This window comes from Hipposideros armiger, unplaced genomic scaffold (assembly GCF_001890085.2).
Source record: "Hipposideros armiger isolate ML-2016 unplaced genomic scaffold, ASM189008v1 scaffold_617, whole genome shotgun sequence".
Classification (NCBI taxonomy): Eukaryota; Metazoa; Chordata; class Mammalia; order Chiroptera; family Hipposideridae; genus Hipposideros; species Hipposideros armiger.
Genome location: NW_017731967.1, coordinates 379,891 through 402,049, shown reverse-complemented (window position 1 = coordinate 402,049; position 22,159 = coordinate 379,891). Strand labels below are relative to the sequence as shown.

Genomic DNA, 22,159 nt, shown 5'->3' with positions numbered 1-22,159 from the left:
CGGCCGCGGCGGCGGCAGCGTCGCGGCGCCGCTGCTCCTGCTCGGCGCTGAAGCGCTCCTGCGCGCTGCTCAGGTAGTAGCCGACCATCTCCTCGTGGAACTGGTGCCGGTGGCTGGTGAGCAGCAGGCCGGCGAAGATGAACTTGCGCTCGCCCTGCATGGCGGCGCGCAGGATGTTGAGGCTGAGCTTCACGTCCGTGCTGTACTTCCAGGCGTCGCCCCGCGGCCCGCCGCCCTTATCGGCCGGCGACGTGCCCGCCGCCTTGTCCGTGGGGGACGGCGTGGTCTTCTCCGATGGCGACGTGCTCGCCGACGCGCCCGACTCCTCCTTGCTGCCCTTGCGCGACTTGACCTTCTTGTCCTTGGTGCGCTCGGGCGCGTCGCCGCCGTTCTTGCCGTGGGCCGAGTTGGCGCGGCCCATCTTGCCGTGCACCAGGCCGCCCAGGCCGCCCATGTTCTTCTTCAGCTTGATGCCCAGCGTCTTGCTGAAGCTGCCCAGCTTGTTGGCCACGGAGTCCGCGCGGGTCTTGTCCTTCTCTTTGCGCTGCTTCTCCTTGTCTTTGTCCTTGCCGTTTTTGCCGTTATTGCTGTTGGAGTTGCTGCACACCGAGTCGCGGTCCGAGTCCAGGGAGTCGGCCAGGGACTGCACATCCTCTCCCACGGAGGCCGTGGGAGATTCCGGCTGTGCCAGAGGGGCCTGTGGGGCACGAGCGAGGTTAGAAACGAGCTGTCCCCACGTGGGACCTGCCAAGACAGACCTCGCTCCCGCCCTGTGCTGCTAGGTTGGGGCCCTCGCATCCCACTGCCCTAATTCCTGGTGAACTCAGGTTGCTGGTAGCCTGGAACCCTGAGCCGGGGAGTTCGGGCAAGCTGCAGAAACCCACCTGGCTTGGAGCCCCAGAGCCACCGCACAAATCAGAGGACTACCCTGCCTAGCCTCCGGCCTTCCAGCCCTGGTGAGGCTGCTGCCTGCCCAGACATGGGACCAGGTTCTAGGCCGGCTTCTTTGTACACGTAGAGGCCCTCAGGTGAGGATGACACTTAACTTGCACCTGTCGACATCCCTCCTACAAAGGTGTCTCATCTATTCATTCCAGGCAGGGGACAGACACCTTGCCCTCAGAACCTCACTCTTTGGGTCATGGAACAAGCACCCTGCCATTCAGCGATGACCAGTCACTTGGGTCCTTTCTGAGCTTGGCAGTGTGGAGTGCGACACTGAGAAGGGCTCTGAAACAGGACGCGGGCTTGCTTCTCCGGAAAGATGCTACCATTCCCAGGAAAGGGCTCCTGGGGCGGGGCTGGGGGTGAGAGTGGGGAGAGGCTTCTCTGAAGACCTTGGACCAGGCCCACTGTCAGCCACCCAAGGAGGGCAAATCGGTATGGGAACGTGGCCAGGACCAGTGACTCGGGTTGGTGGAGAACCTAAGAAGAGAGGGTGCAGAGAATGGGCAGCGCCCACTGCTGCCTTTTGGAGGTCCCTTCCTGGGTGAGCAGAGAGCTCTGACAGAGCATCCCTGGGCGCAGACTCACCCCAGCAGCCGAGGTCTGGCAGGACTGGTGCGCATGCGTGACCCGGCTTTCCTGGCCTCCAGGGCAGGAGCCTGGGAGGACTGTTGCTCCCCACTTCATTTTTGCTCCCCCTCCCCGAACAGGTCCAAGAGAGGGGTGAACCTCCTGCAACCAGGTCACCCAGAAGCAAGGAGTGGGGTGTGGAAGCAGCCCTCATCAACTTCCCGTCCTGAAATTCCTTCCTCCCTTGCCGGCCCTGAGTCTGGCAGGAGCTGGAGGTCTTAAACTGGGACACAGAAGTGCAGAAGCTTGGGTTTGGCCTGGGAAGGGAGGTGTGCTTGGTGTTGCGAGGGGCCCAGCGGTGGGAGTGCAGTGAGCCAGGAGCCTTGGCTCAAGTGCCTGAGGGCTGGAAGGACCTCCCCTCTAATGGGGGACAGCCAAAGCCTGGCAGGGGGCCCTACTCACTGCAGGACAGAGCTGTGTCCCAGCCCAAGATCTAGAGCTGCTGCCTTGACAGCCCTCATGGCTGCTAGGAAGGAACACCCACAGCCACACAGTGGCACTCTGCAGGCATCTGACAGGCAGGCAGCGTGGAGGTTAAGAAGCAGGACTCGCGAGCCAGACTGTCACTTGTGCCATCAGAAAAATGGGGTATCAGTGCCTGCCTCCTGCAGCCCTGTGGGGATGAAATAGGGTAATGGCTGAAGGCTGAGAGTGCTCTGATCAGTGCCCGCATGTCCCACGCCCTGACTGCCTTTAACAGGAGTCCCACTTTATGACTAAATAAACCCATATCTGGGGAGGACCAGTGATCGTAAACTTTTTTTTTTTTTTTAACAAATCCTTTACCCTGGGGATTCACTACTAAGCTGACAAAAACATCTGTCAGATACTTAAAAGTGAATCCATTTTAGCACCTGGAAGCACAGACCCTGCCTGTGGGAGAGGCCTTTTCCTCGCCTCCGGCAGGGGACAGGTGAGCGTCCTAGCGCGCTGGGGTGCTTGGCTGCCCCAGGCACCTGCACACAGTTCAAAGTTAATTCCGCTGCGCCCAGCACGTCGTGTTCCGATCTCGGCAGAGATATTGATAGTTTTGTGTTGTGACTTGCCCACGGTTTGTTTTCTGAGTGGGAGTGTTTATTTATCTCCGGAAGAAAACAGGAGAAAAATCCCCTCGCAGGGTGCCCGCCCACATAAAGACACGCACGCACCCGCGTGCACACACGCACCCCGGAAGCCCGGGTTGCTTCCAAGGCAGAGCCGGGTGTGTGTGGGGGGGTGGTGGTGGCGGGGTTGTGGGGTGTGTGGGGGGGGCAGGCAGGGACCAAGTGCCCGGCTGGGACCTGAGGGCGGGGCCCCGGACGCGGGGTGGTTGCTGGGCGCAGGCAGGCGAGCTCCGCCCCGGGGCCCAACAATTAGGAGAGGCACACGGCTGCCTGGCGCCAGCAGCTACCGCCCGGCCACCCGGGTCGGTCCCGGGGCACGCCAGGCTCACCCGGGTCTCGGAAGGGATACGGATCCACGTCACATTCATGTAGCTGTGCAGGAGGTTCAGCTTGGCTTCCAGCGACAGGATCAGGCTGGCGAGAGAAGAACACCGAGTGAAACGCGCGCCGGCCCACCCGCAGGCTCGCCAGCTGCCGGGGGAAGAGCGGGGGCGCTGGGGGCGGGGCCGCAGGGCGGGGCTTACTGGGCTAGCCGGGCGTTGTCGTTGTCGTCTTTCCCCCACTCCCAATCCTTGCCGGGGTCCACTGCAAAGTGCAGAGGCAGCAGCTTGTGCTCCGAATCCGTCAGGGGGATCACGGCTGGAACAGAAGAGAGAGACGCGGTGCCAGGTGGCCCACGGGCAGCCACCTGGGGGGGGGGGAACAGGGATTCCAAGACCAACGAGGTGTCTACGTGATTACGTAAAGCGAGTGGTGATGTCTACAGGACAGCAGTGCCAGCAGGAGCGTTAAGATCACAGGTTTTAGAATCACTGCTGACAGTTTAAAGATTTTGTCTTTATTGTGGACTTTGAAGTGTACTTGGAGACATCACCTGGAATCTGCGAGCAATTCGGGTGTGTCAGCAGACACATTACTCCTTCTGTTACTTCTGAGGAAGGGCCCAGGTGGACTCATCATGTTGTGCAAGGTCACCGCAAAGGTCAAGGTGGCCTGGGCCTCCCAGAGAGGTTCCCAATGTGCAAATCAGGCGAGTGAGGGCTGTCTGCTCATCTCATTTGTGGTTTCATTCAAGTCTGTTATCAGTACAGGGAACCCATGGTGGGGGATTGCCCACAGGGAGCTCACATTTTGTGCTGGGGACAGGATGCACAGTTAACAAACACTTTATCATGTCAGGTAGTGAAAGCTCCCTGCAGGGTAAACAGCAGGTTGTGGGAGGGTGGCCAGCCTTTGTGTGTGGGGGTGTGTGCTGGGCAGCCTTTTGAGGAGGTGACATGGAGGTGGAGACTGTGGGGAGGGACTGATTCATCACCACCCCTCCTAGTGGAACACTGGTGGGGGGGGGGGCGCGGAGCGCCTCTGTCCAGATGTTGCCTGGCCCTGATCCAGGCACAGGATGCTTCTCACAGGCTGCTTTCCTTTGGCCCCAAGAGCCCCGTCTTTGGGGTCACAGAGTCCCCAGGCACCACTCCTGCCCTGGGCCTCCTACTCCTTATCCCCCCCCCCCACCAGGTGCTGGCCATGATCTGGGTGTCTCTTCCGCATGATTCATGGCAAGGGTGCCATGGCAAGAACAAAAAGGCAAACAAAATCTAAGACCGAATACCATTACCGGTTGATTTTCTTGTAAGAACGTGGAAAACTTGACTCAATGCTGCCCTCTGGGGTTGCTAAGGAGAAAAATGTGAGCGCACATAATCCCACCCCTGTGTCTCCCTTGAAAGGGAAACACAGTTTTGCTCCTGGTTTTCCATTTTTAATCTGGCTGGGACTGGGCAACCGTGCTCTGGCTGGGAGGTCAGGGGCGGCCCGGTCTGCCTTGACGTGGCCATGACACATAGGCAGCCCTTCCCACAGCTGAGTTGAAGGGTAGTCACACCCAGGGAGGGCTTCAGGGCTGGCTCAGGACTGGCCTCCCCTTGGGCCATGCTCAGGAGCCTGCCCCAGGGTTCCGCGAGTCACCATGCCAACAAGGAGAGTACGGGTGGTAGAGGCCCCCTCCTTAAGCACTTGCCAGGGCAGCTCAGCTCCCCACAAAGCTTGGTAAAGGCGCCGATTCCAGCCCCCACTCAGATGGCCAAACCAGTGTCCAGGAAAAGGAACCAAGGACTCTTTTAAATAAACATGGTTCTTAAAAGCAGGCAAATCTGGAAAGTGTTGTTCTAGAACAATCTGAGGCAGTTTCTGTGGCTGCACTTTGGGCAATTTGCATCTGGCTGTCCACCCCCTTCCCAGGGGAGAGGTGTCAGCGGGAAGCATCTGCCCAGCCACGGCCACACTTAGCGGGGAACAGGTGCCTGGTTCCACCCGTGGGACGTGAGCAGAAGCACAGGGGTTAGGCATGAGGCCTTCCCTCCCGCCCCGCATTGTGGTGCTGGCTGAAGACGGCGGGGCTGCCAGGTGGCAGGAGTGCGTTTCCGCCTCCCCACCTGGAGAAGATCAGCTGCACGGTCTTCTTGGCCTCACCTCCCTACCGCAGGGCTCCTGGGAATTCCTGTCCTTCACAGTGGGGCGCGGAGTGATGCGACTGCTTGCCCTCTGGTGGCAAATGTCAAGAACAGCAAAATGCCTTTCAAAATAAGCCTGCAACCTTTTTCTTAGAAAAGGATTTCTCCTCTCTTTGAACCTGGAAATGTGTAGGTGCCATCTCAAACTAGCCGGGCTATATTTTTGAGTACTTCTTTTCCAAAAAAGAACAGAGACTGCAGGTTTCTGTTTGGTATGTAAAATGCTGGGAGAGGATTACAACAACAAGTCAAACTACACATTCACCATTTTCCTTTAACCATCAGAGAGCTCAAGTCACAGGCAACCAGCTAGCCCCAAATCTAAGGAAGGACAGGTGCCTCCAAGGAGAGGCAGAAGTGAGCTCAATGGGGCAGAGTCAGCCGGACCCAGTAAGAAGAATTCGGCTAAAATTGTTGTAGACTGGTAACAGCACAAAAACCCCTGGGGACTGCAGGTTAGAGGCATTTCACATGCCCTTGCAGGCCGGCTGCTCACAAAAGATTGGCAAGAATTCTGAGAACGTGTCTTTCACAGATCTTTATCTCCTATCTACACGAGGGAACAAAAGCTTAAATTGGTACATATGTACAATGGACTACCACTTGGCCGTAAGAAAGGATGGAATCTTACCATTGGTGACATGGATGTACCTTGAGAGTATCGTGTGCTAAGTGAAATGAGTCAGATGGAAAAGGACAAGAACCATGTGATTTCACTCATATATGAGACATAAAACAGGGAATAAATGAACAAACTCATAGATACAGACAACAGAATAGTGGTGACCAGAGGGGAAGGGGGTTAGGGATAGGGTAAGGAGGGAAAAGGGGGGTCACGTACATGGTGACAGAAGGAGACTAGACTGGGTGGTGAGCACAGAGATGATGTATCTCAGAGTTGTACACTTGATACTAATATGTTATTAACCAGAGATGGGGGCTAGGAACCATTCAGGAGTAGGGAGATGGTGGCTCATGTGCTCCTGGGGGCGCCCTTCCTGTGGCATGGATATCTTGGGGAGGCATGTCTGGGGAGCTCAGGAGAGGACAGGGTGGGGCTCATGGGGGGCCTGCCAGAGGCACACTCTCCAGGCCCTGGGATTACTAGGGCAAGACCCTCAGCCAGGTCTTCCCACGCAGGTGACCGCAGCTGGCACCCCATGGAACTGCGCGCTTCAGGCTAAAGATTGATGGTCCTCAGGGTGGCACACGGACCAAAGGTGCATGTCCGGGGGACAAACGCACAAGCCGAGAACAGAGCTCCACAGCCGTGCAGCCCTGCCTGCAGCTCCAGGCCACCTGGTAGCCCTTTGGGAGGTTTGTGGGTCAAGAGCCAATGATGTGAAAGACCACAGCCCGTCTTGTCCCCAGGCCCTGTGCTGCAGGGTCGGAGCTAAAAGTCTGGTGCCCCCACACCAGCTCTTCTCTCACCCCTCAGCGAGGGGCCTCTGCACACAGGCCCCCTCTTCGGGGGCTGCACTCTGGGGCTCTGGGAGGGACAATGAAGGAACCCAGTGCCCTGGTGACGATGTCTCATTTTCTCTGAGAACAACACGCTCTGTCATCTCTGTGAACACTTCCTGCCCCAGATCCAGCCACACTCTCAGACAAGGGAGTTTGGGGACAAACAGGACCTGCTTCACGCCCGGAAAGGTGGCAGAGCCTGCCCTGCACAGAGGGTGAGGAGGCTGCAAGGTGGGACAGAGGGGCCTGGTCATGTCCAGCATTCCTGAAGTGCCCACCTTGCCCCAGGGGTGGGTTGGGGGGGGGGCTGCGTGCTTTCAGATGGCTGGGTGGGCGAGAGAACCACGCTCTCCCTGTCTAAGCCCTGTGGAGCTGGGTTCGGTTACCTGACCTGAAGGGGCTCCAGCTGGTGCCAGGGAGCCCTAGGAGTGGAGAGATAGGTGTGGCCGGGAGGGGCCAGGAATCGAGGAAGATGGCTTCCCCCTTCCCAATACCTTTCCTCTCACTCGGAAGCTGTCATCGCAGGCAAGGAGGCTGCCAGGGGTGCTGACCTCGACTCTGTTTCAGCAAAGGCCCAGGCGGCTCCCTGGGGGCAGAGCCAGCCTGAAGGCACAGAGATACAGAGACTTTCTTTAAGGAAGGAGACAAGCCAAGGTCTCAGCTCAGAGGGCCCAGAGCTATGCCCTGTCTGGAGGGTCCTGGCACGGGCCCAGGGCTCTAGGCAGAAAACCGATGCCTGTGAAATTTTACCAGGTGGCACTTACATGTGGGAGACACCAGGACGTGCCATCAAGTCAGCCACCAGGTGCTGGGTCCGCTTCCACAGGACCCCCCACACCCTCTCCCCGTCCTGTGTGGGCGCCGGCCACTGCCAGGCCCACAGGGCGTGTGGGCACCCTTGACCTGCAGCAGCCCCCAAACCCTGAGATCAGAAGGTGGCGAGTGGCACTGGGGGCGAGCCTGTGCATCTGCACGTGGAACATGCTCCTTCTAAGGAACACGGCACTGACGGCCTCGCACACCCGGCTTTTTAGGGGACTGAGAGCCCAACAGCTGACAGTAGTGCGTTTCCTAATGAGCACCCAGCTGATAAAGAACTCATTTCTGCACACTTGCCTTTTCCCAGATGAGGTCCTGGTCATTGCAGGTGAGAGAGAGAAACAGTCCGGATGGAGCTGCCTGGAAACATCACAGCCCACCCTGGTTTGGAGCTGGCTCCCTGAACCCCCACTGCACTCACTTCTCAGGCTGTGAGCGAGTGTGGGGCTGAGCTGTGGTCGTAAGATGCCTGCACAAGTACTCGGGGAAGGTTTTCTTCCCAAATGAAAAGACAGACTTTCAGGACGATGCCATCTGGATGTGACGCCTGGAGCTGCAGCCCCCGTCCTATCATCAGGAGGCTCCTGTGACCATGAGGCTGAAACCATATGATGAGAAGGGGGCGGCAGGGAGCGGCTGGGAGCCTGGACCTCCGAGAAGATCACCTGCCTCAGGACTCCCTGTTAGAGAAAGCAGCGGCAGCCCCTTTCTCATTGGAGCCCCTGGCAGCCCAGTGCTGTTCGGTGCCATCTTCCTTTGGGGGCTTATATCATGGCTTTCTGTGGACGCTTCCCTTTTTCTTGGCATCGTAAAGGCTGAAAAGAGAGGATGAGTCTGTTCCCGGGGTGGCCTTCTGACATGCTCTCAGCTTCTCCCTTGGACCCCCGCCTCCGGGCAACAACAGCTGGCTGCTATTATACGATCTGGTATTTGCAGAAAGGCCCCTGCAGGCGCTGCTGTGGGGCTGGAAGGAAGACGCCGCCGGGAGCCCTGGCCGGCTTCCTCTGCCCGTGGCTCCTGTACAGCATGTGCTCTGTGCTGCCTACAGTAGGTCCTTCCGGGGAGACGCTGGGTCTAATGGTGGCCAGGAAGGGAGCTAGTCAAGGGCTGTAGGTCTATCTTTGAAGCAATAGTTAAGGACAGGGGACAGGCCTGGCTTAGGGACAGGCAATATACTGTTTCCTAGCAGTTCCCACTGAGGACACTGAGGACTTCAGTGCGTGGAGGGACTGTCCCATGATGGTCATTTCATAATGAAGAGGTGAGACCCTTGAACATGTCAAATGAAAAGTGGCCAAATGTGGTGAGTGGCAGAAAGGAAGGATGGGAACAGAAGGGAGGGGAGCGGATAGGAGGGGAAGGAGAAAGGGCCGACAGCCAAGGGGACAGGCCGGGAGGTCACACGGCGCCCCTTGGCCCAGGCAGTCAGGAAGTGTCCGTGCCTGGGCCTCCCCGTGCCCACTGTCACACTCCTACCACACGCGCTTGCTCAGCCACGCCAGCAACGCTCCCTGGCAGCCCTGCACTTTGACCGGGCCCATTCTGGCCCTTGGCACCAGCCTCGGGACATGACTGCAGCCTCCAAGTCTAGTTCTAACCTGCTTCTCTCACGTCTGTTTGTCTGTCTGTTCTTCTGAACTGGAACCATTGCTCCCCTTCTGAATGGAGCTCGTGCCTGCTTGGGGCACACTCTGCCTTGTACCAGGTGTGTCTTGGTAGGGTTGCCTGTCTCCCCCACAAGGTGGCGAGGGCCCCAAGGCAGAGACCCTAACACACATTCACTGAACTGACCACCGCCCCCTGCAATGAACATGACAGGCCCATTGGACTTCAGGCCAGGGGGCAGGACTTGTGCCAACCTGCACCCACCAGCTTGGTGAGGTGGCACAGGGGACGTGCTGGCAGCAATACTTCAAGCCGTAATGTCTGCAGAGCATTTGTGTCCTATTCAAATGTGTGAGGACGTGACATCTTCACCGAAGTCCCCCAGCTCGTGGGAGCCACTTACATGTGCTTTGCTTCTGTTTGTGCAGAAGGTGGCACCGTAGCCCCTGTCCTGAAGTGGGTTGTGAGGACCGGATGGGTCAAAGTGCAGCCCCGATCACACAATGGCGTGGACGCAGGGACTCACACCACTCCGAGGGGGTAACCCAGCAGGCAGAAGCAGCAGGGGCCCACACCACAGCCACTCAGAATGGCACACTGGGACCAGAACCCACTTTGGGGAAAGAAGGGTTCAGAGGTAAAACCACCCACACCTCCGCTCCGCTCCCGAGAGGGGCTGAGCGAGAGCCCCTCCACATCTGTCCTTTATCAAAGGGCAGCTTTGTATTCACCTTAGAAACATCAAGGAGCCTGAAGGAGAGCTTAGCGCCCTCTGTGAGGCGGGGGCCGGGCGTCTGCCCCCTGCTCCCCACCAGAGAAGCCAGGCCTGGGACTGGTGTCTTTCCTTGACCACAGAGTTGGGAGACCGGACAGAGAGGCCCAGCTCCTGGCCTGGATCCAGGTCCCAAGGAAGCCCCTCTATCCTCCCAGGAGCCACGGTAAGAATCGACAGGAGCTGAAACCCACAGCCAGAAAGCTGAGCGACAACAAAAAAGGCAAAATGCCTCCCAGGCCTGAATGACTGAATACTTTTCTCCTTTGGCCAAAGTGAGATGTCTGTAAATAATACAGAAAAATGATGTGACAGACCCATTACAGCTGGCTGCAGCCCTGCTCTTCTCTTCCTCTGGGGCCACATCCCCAAGTGACAAGTCACCATGGTTTCCTGGAACACCCCCAATGGCAAGGGCCCCAAAACCAATCAGTCCTGTCTGACCTTTAGTCTCCTGGGGGACTCTATCTCAACCAGAAACAGGAGTGGCCAAGAAAGGAGTTTCCCTCCTTTCTCAGCTAGTCACACACCTATCAGCGGTTAAAACGAGCACACAGCGACTGTTCCAGACAGATCGTGCTATTTCTGCAGCAGACACGAAAGATGCTGACTGAAGACAGGCCCCCTTGAGTCTCTGCCTGGTGGTTGCACTTGTGCAGTGCGCAGCCTGTGGGACCAGCCTGGGGAGCCTGTCTGCAGCATTCAAAGGGCTACTGGCAGGAAACTGACTTGTAAGGATTTGAATGAAAATATCAATCTTTTGATTCAAATGCTTACTCTAGAGCAGATGTTGGCAAACTTTTCCATAAAGTTCTAGTTAGTAAATATTTTAGTCTTTGCAGGCCTGCCAGTCTCTGGGGCTACTTCTCCACTCTGCTGCTACTTTGCAAAAGCAGTAGCCATGGACCATTGTTAGTGAATGGGTGTGGCTGTGTTCCAATAAGGTGGTGGGCCATAGTTTGCTGACCCCTGCACTAGAAATGCTTTGCTTTTTAGAATTTGCATCTAAGATTAATTGCATCCACATAAAATATGCATGCACGTGGCAGGGAACAACACTAAAGGATATCTAAGGCTGGTGGAATTATTAATTTGCTTTGTACTTTAAATTAAAAGCTGTCTTTGACGTTATTTTCAATGACGACATTGATGCACATATGTGGTAGTTTTATGCAAAACCCATCATGCTGGGCATGCTTGCAAGGAGGTGCCACGTGGCCTCCTGCCCCGCCTGTGCCCACCCTGCCCCCAGCACTCTCTCAGGCGGAGGGCTTACCTTGTTCTCTTTGCTGATCTCTCTGCTCCATGGACACCAGGGCAGAGAAATGCGCTTGATCGTAGGCGAGAACCAGAGGCGAGCAGTGGCACCTGTTGGGAGGCACCTCCAAGGGCAGGTAAATCCCTCCGAACGGGATTGGGGCGAATGCTGCGAACACAAATGAGGGTGAGGGCGTGTGGAGCCAGTGGGGACGCAGACGGCACCCTCAGTCCCCAGGGTCAGGTGGGCCCCAGTTCTCCCAAGGCCGAGCTGAGGGGCTGCGCATGCTGCGTAACCTGCCTGGACTTGTTTCTTCCTCTGTAAAGCGGGGAGGCTGGTGTCCCCCCTGGGAGGCTGTGGTGAGGGCTGAGGGAGAGGCATGTGCAAAGGGGCTGTGGGAGCAAGTGCTGGGCTCTGAGACAGTAGGTGACAGGTGACAGGCAGTCCTTCTTGTCCTTTCCTCCTTCTCGCAGTCCTGCTTCCACCCCAAGCTCGCCCAGTGACGCCATGCTTTCTGCCTTCTTTTCTTCTCTTCAACATGGGTGTAGTCGCAGAGGGGTGGGAGGGGACGGTACTGGCTGAGTGGCCCTGGGCCGAGACGGGCACTGCTGCAGGGGTGTAGGCTGTCCACTGCTCTGGGCCCCTGCATGGGGGCTGGGAGGCCCCGGGGTTTAGTCCCTGCCCTCCCTCGGCCAGATTTCCCAAGGCCGCCTGCCAGCGACACACAGGGTAACGAAATGGCTGAGAGCAATCCTCCTGCCACCGGGGAGGAGAAAGACTCATGTGAGGTAAGGAGAAACGAGGAGAAATAACATGACCTCTGTCCATGCAGAGGGGAGCTCTGTGGCCTCTGGGGGCTCTGCTCTTACGTGGCTGCCCGTCCCTTAGCTGGGGTGTTAGCTTTCTGGGTCACGAATGAAACGCATCTGTTTTATTATGGGTGAACTTACCTTCTCCACCTGAGTCCCTCAGCATCGTATCTGCTACGACAACGATCGGCCTCCTTAATATATGGGCCAAGACGAAAACGTGGAACTCTTCCAGGCTCTCGTACACGGGGTCCTCGGCGTTGTCCACGCTGGGAGACAACGGGGAGCCTGTCACTGGCCTGATGAGGATGGGGATGCTGAAGACAGGGTGCCTCCCCTCCGCGTTTACCTCCATGGACCCTGGACATCACGGTCATCTGAGGCCACCTTACTCCCATGCCCTCTGATGATGGCAAGCACACAAGTCCCAGCCCCCATCCCTACCCAGGGTTGGGTGGTCTCAGGATACTCGTGGGAGAGAACCTGCCTGTGATGGCTGCAAGCTACCTTTACGGTTAGGTCTTCCTGGTGGCTGAGGCAACCCAAACAGAGTGTGTGACAACATGGCGGGGGGGAGGTATAGTGGTGCGGGGGCAGTTCTCTGGGGGTGATTGACAAGGACAGAGCAGGAGTGGGAGGGAGGAAGGCTTCACTCCGGTTCTAGCACTCGGGCTGAAGCCATGCCCATCAGGGTGCAGGTGTGCCTGGGCACGTGTGATGGGCTGGTGGGGCCCATTGCTACCAAGATCCAAGGGGTTTGCTAGGAGATACCATGATGGGGCGGGGGACGGCGGTGAGGAGCCTGCCTGGATATCAGTCCTCAGATTGAATGCCCAGCCCGGGCTCCTGGGACCCTCCCCAGCCCGCCCCCGGCTCCTGTCCCGGCCTCAGGCAGAGAGCGGGCTGCAAGGACCGCTTTCATTCTGGACTGAGACATTTGGGCAGAGGGTGGTAGCCTGATGGCCCCCTAGAACCGGCCACCCCAAAGGGATGGAAACATCGAGAGGCAAGAGCCAGTGTGACATCGTGATAGGGCCTCTGCAGTGCCAGCTGCGTGGCATGTGGGCTTGTTCCTGGGCACTCAGATGGGACAGGGCAGCCATGTGGGGTGGGATGATGTGGGGACACAGCTCCGCACACACAGCCCACTGCTAAGGGCTTGAGTTTAACCAAGGCCTTGAATCCCAATCACCTCGGGAGTTTTTCTGTTGTGATTGTACCTATTTATTTTTGTCTTGTTACTTTGTTTATTAATTTTTTTTGGTGACTCAATATACCTTATTTTAATACTTAAAAAAATTGGCAGCCACCAAAAGCTCACAAAAAGTTGCACATATAGTATAAATAACTTTTTTTTTTTTCTGAACCATTTCAAAGTAAATAGCCAACTTGAAATCCCACGCCCTGGTAGAGTTTAGTGTGTATGTCCTGTGAATGGGACATTCTCCTATATTCCCCCAACACAGCCATCAAAATCAGGAATACGTCCAACACTAACACACTAATATATCTAACTGCCATGACAGTCCCCAGCCATTGTCTGCCAATTTTCCCAGTAGCACCTTTTAAACATAGGTTCCAGCTGTAAAAAATAATATAAATGAAACCACTTTAAAATGGAGTCAGAGATGCCATCCCAGAGGAACTACCTCAAACATCTGATGTCTCAAACCTTTGGAATGCTAAAACAGAGCAAAATAACCTCTGCACTGGGCCTAAAGCAAGACTGTGTCTCAAACAACTGTTTGCAAATATAACAAGAAAGCATATGTTATGACTACCGGACAGATAGCTACCAGGCTGAAAACGAAAAACGTTGTTTACAGTTAGCATCGCACTGTTAGCTTATCTGCACTAATAGAAATACCTTCCTTCCATGATGTAATTGTCTCCCTCCCCTTTCTCATAAATACCCATCGCCTTGGTCACCTAATCAGAACACCATTTGGGCTTCGGCCTGAATCAGTGTGTTCCAATAGCTGCCCTTGCTGATCTCAAATAAAGGCTTGTTGCCCCTGACCTTGAAAGGCCTTTATTTCTAGGTTGCATGGCTCAGGCAGCATGCTGCCTTTCACTGAGGTGTCTCTTGAGACTCCTTCGGCCGGGAACGTTCTTCAGGGTTTCCTTGACTTTCATGACCTTGACCCTTTTGCTCGGGTTACGCTGTGTCCTTCTCCCTGTTGGGAGGCCTGGGCCTGCAGGTGATGTTGACTTGCGTTGCTCTGCCAAGGCCATCCCTAGGCTTCAATCCACAGAGTTACTTATTCCCCTCCATGACGAATAAGCATTTTGTGGGGAGGAACCCTGCACCTACACACGTTTCGCTCCTCACCAAACCTGACACATTTATTGATATCCCTATGGAGTCCTGGTTCCGACTTTAGCCAGTGGGTTATTCCATGAGTGTGATTATTTTGATGCTCAGACATGCCCCAATTTGGCCAGTGGGGCTCGTTCAAGCTGGATCTGTGTTCTGTGACAGCCCCCATCATTTTTTAGGGCACTTCTCTTTCTTTTCTTTCTTTCTTTTTTTTTTTTGCTTTTCAGCACAAGAAGATGGTCCAGGTTCATCTGGTACCTTTCGGCCTCAGCCCAGGATTCGGCCATTTCTTCAAGGAGCTCAGTTTTTTTTTTGTTTGTTTGTTTTTTAATAGTGGATAATGGTGTTTAGAAGACAAAATATGATTATCGCTATCAGGACATTGTTGCTCCTAGACTCACTCAGTAAAGACAGCTAGGGGATGCATGTGTGCACTCACACATGTACATAGGTATCTTCATCTGTCTGTCTATCTATCTGTCTACCATTCCTCTATCTACCATTCATCTATCTATCACCTATCACCTCTCGTTCTCTCTCATTTATCTATCAATCTATCTATTGGAAACTCTGAGTCCATGGATACCTCAAATTCCAATCTAATACCCCAAAGTTCATTCTACTTGGAACTCCCTTCTCTGACAGTGAGAAACCTGGCTTGTATTCATTTAAAATGATTTCCTTACTTGCTCAGTCTCCTGGGATGTAAGCAATCGCCTGCCTCTACAGCCACCCCTCCCCTGAGTTGTCCCCTCACCCTACCTGGCTCTGATGCCCTGGCTACAGCCCTCTGTGTCTGCAAACCCCCCATCTTCCCACTGTAGATGCCCACCTTGCTTTGCCACGCCTTATGGCTTTAGGGATGAATTTTACAGGAAGGGCAGGGCAGTGGAGGAGTGTTTTAATATACTGGTGTAGCCAAAAAAATGTACACAAGTGGACACTTTGGTCAGCGTTGCTCAAGCAGTGGTTCGCCGTCATCAGAAGTGTCTGGACGCTGATGGAATCACTTTGAGCACCTCTTGTAATTGCAGAAGTCAAATGTGACTTATATTCATTTTTTATTATTGGTATATATTGAATATTACAAGTTTAATAGTTTTCTTCTGTCCTTAAAATGTGTATACATTTTTTGGCACCTTCTGTATATACATCTGCCAAATATCAACTCAATGCTCCTGCATTTTGAAACCTCCCAGGTGACCATGCTGTCCAGCCTCTGCTGAGAGGGTCAAGTGCTCCCAGAAGTTGATTGCTTATTCCTGTCACTCAGTAGTCCCTCACAGCAAGTGGATGGCTGAACAAGATAAAAAGCGATCCAGAGAGGAGAGAACAGGGATATTCGAGAGAAAAATATCCTGACCATAACTGTGGGGTGCTGTTCCTTCCCTAAAGGACAGAGAGGTCAGCGTTGGAAAGAAGTGAGCTCTAATGAGTCAGAGATTAATGCTGAAGAGAAGAAAGGACGAGGTGACGGTGGCCCTCTCAGCCCTGGCTGTGCAGTCCCGCCTTCGCGCCATGATGGGACACTCTGGTGTTCGAACAGAAGGGGCCCCACCGCATCCACATCTGGGAGATGCCAGGCTTGAGTAATGATGTTTGGCTTTTGGTGTGACTTCTTGAAGCTAGCGATTAGATATTCAGTTGGGAAACACCTCAAACCTGGCAGCCCGAGGTTTCAGAGCCGCTGAGTCCAAGGGCAGTATGTGGGAAGGACCACAGCTAGGTGAAACCGCTAAAGGCTGGCTCTGCCACGAGCACCCGCCCCTCCCCCAGCTGTGTGGTGTGATGAGCTCCAAGGAATGCGGGGACAGCAAGTGTGAGCTCTGTGCCTCTGTCTGCGAGATACCTGTGGGGCTGGGTACATGCCCCCGAGTATCTAGGAGGGTCCGGCTGTTACCCATAACTTTTCCCTGCGTCCTTGTGTAGAATCTAATGCCTGGAGGCAACAGGTCTTGTGACTCCCCATCTCAGGTTGGCTCCACTTCCTGGGCTGTCCCTGGGTGGCTGGGAGCTCAAGGTGATCACGGGGAGAGCAGGGAGGGTGGTGGGGCAGCACTCACCCCCCGCCCGAGCCGCTGTTCTTGCTGAAGTGCGTTCGCGGCTCGCTGGACGCCAACTTCAGCAGCTCCGTCCATTCTCGCTCCCACTCTTCCTCGGTGTACAGCAGCCCTGACTGGCACAAAGGGAAGTGGCTTCAGGAGGTGGCAGGCGGGCCTCCTCCCCCTCCCCCCCCAGGTCAGCCTGGGCAGCCACGCTGGACCTCCCCGTGTGGTCCAAGCCCAACCGGGACCCAGGCCGAGCGCACCTGTTCGTGGTCACTGATGTGCCCATTTGCTGTGGACAATATTTTTTCGGAACCCCTGAACTCTAACTTCAGTGCTGTTGGGGGTCCACCCAGTAACACGGGTCATTGCCGGGGGGCGAGAATAACGAACATTAACCTCCTCCAGGCCTGGGGCTGACCACTGAGAAGTTTAAAGGGATAACGGGCCACTTCCGTCAGAAGGCAGGCAGGTTCTTCCAGGAAGCAAAGTCCTAATGTTCACGTGGGCAGGACGACTGCAAGTGTCTTTGGACTGAGCACACAGGGGCTGGCCCGGGGGCAAGGTCAGGTCACACTGTGGCTGCACCTGGTTTTCCAGCTGTCACCAGCAATGACCTGACACAGGTGACCATAGAATCATCATCTAAGCCGGACACTTCTGAGAGTGAAGGCGGCTGGTTTTCATAATTACGCCAGGGCAGGCAGTGGCCGTGGCCATCTATCACTGTCCCAGGGGCCCAGCTCTGGACTCCAGCATGGCCCACGGCCGTGCCTGGTGCGGGTCCCAGGTTCTGGAGACACCAGCAGGCACCAACCTCCTTGTTCTGCTGTGTCTGCTGCCACCGCCACCGCCGCTTCAGGGCTTCTCTCTCAGCCCCTGTCCTCATCATGGTGTAGAGCGCTTTCCGCAGCACCAGGTCTCGGTCATGAAAACCCCACATTCCTGCAGCCGGGAGACCCATAGGGAGGAGAGGACACAGGGCATGAGGTGGGGGCGGGCCACGAGGTGACAAAGCCACCACAGTTTACTAGGCGGGCCTCCCGTGTCTGCATGCACAGTGGGAGCTCGTTAGCCACTGTCCGTGCTCACGTCAGCTAGCCGTCCCCTCGGTTCCCTCCTCCAAGGTCTCCTGTCTACGCATGTAAGTGAATGAAGGCGCACGCTCCCTTCTCAGCAAAACGACAGTGAGTGATGTCACATGCTGCCTCTGTGGGACCTTTGGCAAGTCACTCTCACCTCTTAGGTTTGCTTTGTGGGGCCTGCTGTTCACCACCCAGGTCTTACGTTTGAGTGAGAGGTAGCCTATGGGGACAAGTTGGTGACATGTCCTCACACAGGGCCTCTGGCTTCATCTAGGGCTGGCTTGTAACCCTGAGGCATCACAACCTTCTGAGAAGCAGAGTGGACACCACTGCACATATCTGGGCCCAGGACAGAGCCTGCCTCCAAGGGGGAGGACGTCCCCCACCTGTCACCGGCCTGTGCTGGGTGTGAGGGGTGATGAGGACAAACTAGTCGGCTCAGGGCAGCTCAGATGTGGTCAGACTCCCAACCACCGGAAGTGTGGCCCTGACTATGGGAAAGAGCAGAGGAACGCATTCATTCATTCATTCATTCATTCATTCATTCATTCATTCATTCAATTGAATCCCATCAATTCTACCTAATTAATTCCACATTTATTTTATAATTAGGAGTGAGGCACCATTCTAGGTGCTGGGACTCCCCACAGCAGTAAGCAGGACAGACTATGCCCCTAAAACCTCACAGAGCACACCCTTCAGGGAGGTGGGGCAGCTGTCAGGCGAGCGCTAAGTGGGAGGAGCGCTGAAGTCAGGGAAGAGGATAGTGTGTGGATGGTACTGGTCATGGCGTGAATGGAGACACTGAGCAGACTCGAGTGGGTGAAGGAGGGAGGTGGGTCGCCATCCCAGGTGGAGAGGAAGGCCAGGGACCGCTGAGGGGGACCATGTGGCGTATTTGAGAAACAGCAAGAGGAAAAGGTGGTTGGAGCTGGGACTGAGGGGAGGAGGTAGAGAGTGAAAGGTGAGCTTTCATATGAGTGGAGCCCCTGGAGAGCTTTCAAAAGAGGAATGAATGACGGATATTTTGAAAGACTCAACCTGGCCGTGTGTCCTTTAGTGCAATGACCAGGGGCTGCTGGGGGTTTTCCATCAGGTGAGGCTTTTGTACAGAGGGAGGGAATGGCCACCAAGGGTCCTTTATAAACAGGCTCGGCTGCTCTGACTCTGCCCTCAGACCTGCCTGCAGCCACCTCCCAGGACTCTCCCAGGCAGGGCGAGTCCCCCCAGTCTTGTCTAAGCTCCTCGTTTGGGCATCCTGCAGAGAGGGTCTCCTTGTCCCCTAAATGTCTGCTTCAAAGGATGACTGCCACTGATTTCTATGTGTACCTAGCCCCAGCTTGATGTCAGGCCTGGTCAGCAGGTTGAATGGGCAGTGCTGGTGAGTGTCACATGGCTGCGTAGTCACAGTCCTGCTCCTGTGCAGTGTAGCTATTTGAGCCCAAAAGGAAAACAAAGTACCATGGCATGAGCCCAAGGCCCCGCCTCTTTGGCAGCTGGAGCAAGGCCAGCCCTGCGGGGTCCCCACAGGGGACCCACCGTGCTCCCAGGGAAACACCAGCCATCAAAGGAGGCTGAGTGGCATGTTGCCTTCTGACTGGTGGCCCTGCCCCCCCCCCACCCCCTGCTGTGCAGGTGTTTCTGAAGGACAAAGGCATCTGCACACCTGACACTTGGCAAGGAGGCTGCTGGGTAACAGGGATTTCTTCTTTTATATTCTTCCTCCAGGTTTTATACAGAACACAGAGAAATATGTTCCATAATCTGGGGAATAGTTAATACGTTATGAGAAAATGTGACACAACTGCTCAAAACGTGGTTTTGAAGAATGAAAGCATGGAAAGTTCACAGTAGCATTTTAAGGGGGAAAATGTCAGATTCCAAACTGTGGACATGGTGAGATTATAATTTTACTGGAAGCACAGACCAAAGATGGGACGACAACACACCAAGATGCAAAAATGGCCCTCGCTGGGTGGTGGGATTGTTGAATCTGATTCTTTTGCCACAATGAGTGTGGGATCCTTTTATAATTACAGCAGAAACGTGGTAGCTTTGAAATGGAAAGGAGCTGGTAGGGGGTGCCTTTGTTTCCTTGTCACCCCTCCAAGCCTGTGGAATGTGAGTGTCCCCTGGTTCTCGGCCTCCTGCTTGTCTGGGCTCCTAGGGCCCTTCCGGAGCCCATGTGTAAGCCTTTTTAGGGTCCTCTCAGCCCACCTCTTGCTAAACAGGCCTCATTACAGGTCTGATGGGTGGTCTGGGGCCCTGCCCTTGCTCTGGGGCACAGCATCGGCCATGATTAGCGGGGGAGGGGAGTTTGACCAACAAGGACCTTATTCCTGCTGAGGGTCCCTCCCTGGAGGGAGACCCTCCCTGAACTTCAGGGCTGATGAGGTACAACTGGCTCTGATGCTGGGGTCCCTGGTGCAAACCCAGTCCTGCCTGTTGACACTGATTCAGCCTTGTATGTAAGGCTGGGGTACAATGGATAGCTGAACTCCCAGAAAGTCTACCATGACCCCCACTTACCGACAGTGCCACCTGCTGGTGTGGCTTTTTGCGACCAGGAAGCTCACATTTCCGCTAAAGGAGGTTTCTGACCTCTCTGCCGTGTGCTCCGACTGTGCCGAGTTCCCAGCAGTACCTACATCTGTTGTTTTGTCAGTCCAAGTGCGTCAACTGCAGTCAGTATGGTTGCCCCATACCTAGCCACCTCATGCACTGCTCCCCAAGCTTCCTGCTCCAGCCCAACCTCCAAACTCCCTCAGCCCCGACTCCAAACTCCCTGTTAATTCTTGCCTTTATGCTTTATCAATGTGGTCTCCCTGCCTGGAATGTCCGCTTGTATACTCTTTCAAGTTTTTCAAGACTCAGTAAAATCTCACCTCCTCCACGAAGTCCCCCTTGATTGCTCTAGATTATGAGCTCTAATCCCCATCCCTGTCGCTCCACTCAGGCCTCCTTCTATCATGACAGGTCTTTTCTTGTGTGTGTTCTATGTCTCCCCTCCACCCTCACCCCCAGCCTGCCAGGTACTTGACAGGAAGGGCTGGGGACTCTTGTTGGGGACTCTTTCAGATGAAAGTGATGCGTGTGGCTCTACTTAGCATGTGCCTGTCCTTTAACAACACACAGAGCAGGCCTGTGGCGCTGCCATCCTCTGGCTACACTGCAGAGCTTACCCAGTGAGGCAGCATGTAAAAGACAGTTCCCATCCCCCGTCGTGGCCAAAGGAAGAAGCCGTTTACAGCTCGTGCACACAGTGGACCACCAGTTGAGGCGACCTGGAATAGACGCTCACGTTAGAACAGAATCCGGAACAGGCAGGGACCATCGTGCGTGTGTCTGCTAAGGAAGCATGAACATCTGTGGGGATTTTCTAGAGGGTTTTAGAGAGCCTCAGGGAGAAGGTAGAGCATTATGGCTGCTTTTTCTCAAATAAAATACAGACGGTTTTCTTCTCTAAGAGGATGGCCAAATCCTCCCATCATTAGCAAGAGGATTAAAAAACTCAAGACCAAAGCCTTCTCTCTTGAATCTGGGAACATATTTTACACAAAACATAAATTTCTTCTTTTGTAATTTCCTTGAGCAGCGTTCCCCCTCCCGAGAGCTATTTTTTTCCTTGAGTCATTCTTCCTTATTGATGCATACATACCTTTGAAAGTATGGTTTACATTTAATTTCATACATACATCAAAACCATTATAGCTGCTTAGGTATAGTCACGTTAAGTTTCATTAACATATCTCAAGACTTCTGCTTCCAGGAAGACAGGCTAGACGTACTTGGCCCTATTCTTTCCACTAAGCACAACTAAAAACCCTCGTCATTATGCGTAAAACAACACAGGAAGACTGAGCAGTGGAGAAGTCAGACTGGCCAGGAGCCTTGGGAACTGAGTGACAACATGGTGGTAGGCTCCCTGGAGTTCTTTGTGCTGCACAAATCCCACACTAGATACTGGAGAAGCTGGCGACCTGGAAACACCAATGAGGGCAGACAAGAAAATATCAAGCTCTCTCTAGACAGAATACCAGGAAAGGCACAGCTTAGCAAGACAGCAAACACTTAGATAATAACTGCTCTATCTACTGCAGCCAAACACCATAGAAAAAAAGGGAACCCTACCACCACTCCCGCTATCCAAGGCCATGTGGGGAGCTGAGACTGCAATTCTTACCAGGCTGTAACGAGTCACTCCTGCCCTGTTCCCTCACTGCCAGGTGGTGGCAGAGAAGGCTGAGGGCAGAGCCAGGGCTGAGGATTCCACCCCTATCAATGGGGAGCCTGGCCTTTCACACCCATCTGATGGCAATGAGGCCCCCACCCCTGCTTGGCTGTACCAAGAAGCCCATCCCACAGCACGTGTCAACAGAGGCAGGTAGAGAACCTATACTTCCACCCTCATCTGGCAATCATGAGTCCACGGCCCCCTGCACCTAACAGAGTGGCATCAGAGAAGGTCTGTTAAACACAAGATTTAAATAAGATACAGAGTCCCATAACTTAATACCCAATATGTACAATTTCCAATTGAAAATTAGTTATACCAAGAACCGGGAAAATCTCAAACAGAATGAGAGAAGACCAATCAACCAACACCAACAATGGGATGACACAGAAGTTAGAATTATCTGACAGAGATTTTAAAGCAGATATCATAAAAATGTGTCACAAGCAATTACAAACATGCTTGAAACAAAAGAAAAAACAGAAAGGTTGACAAAGAAATTTAAGGTCTCACTCCAAAACTAGAAGATACTAAGAAAAACCAAATAAGAATTTTGGAAC

General features: G+C 54.6%; 1 protein-coding gene across 1 annotated transcript in view; it reads right to left on the bottom strand.

The window, feature by feature from the left end:
• Nucleotides 1-22,159, bottom strand: part of OTUD7A (OTU deubiquitinase 7A) — a 243,808-nt gene that overhangs the window by 4,119 nt on the left and 217,530 nt on the right. Inside the window, exons 7-14 of the mRNA XM_019625148.1 lie at nucleotides 20,548-20,649; nucleotides 17,098-17,225; nucleotides 16,299-16,411; nucleotides 12,057-12,184; nucleotides 11,125-11,274; nucleotides 3,203-3,317; nucleotides 3,008-3,092; nucleotides 5-697 (exon numbers count right to left, since the gene is read on the bottom strand). Coding sequence (XP_019480693.1) covers nucleotides 5-697; nucleotides 3,008-3,092; nucleotides 3,203-3,317; nucleotides 11,125-11,274; nucleotides 12,057-12,184; nucleotides 16,299-16,411; nucleotides 17,098-17,225; nucleotides 20,548-20,649 — 1,514 coding nt within the window. The remainder of the gene's footprint in view (nucleotides 1-4; nucleotides 698-3,007; nucleotides 3,093-3,202; nucleotides 3,318-11,124; nucleotides 11,275-12,056; nucleotides 12,185-16,298; nucleotides 16,412-17,097; nucleotides 17,226-20,547; nucleotides 20,650-22,159) is intronic.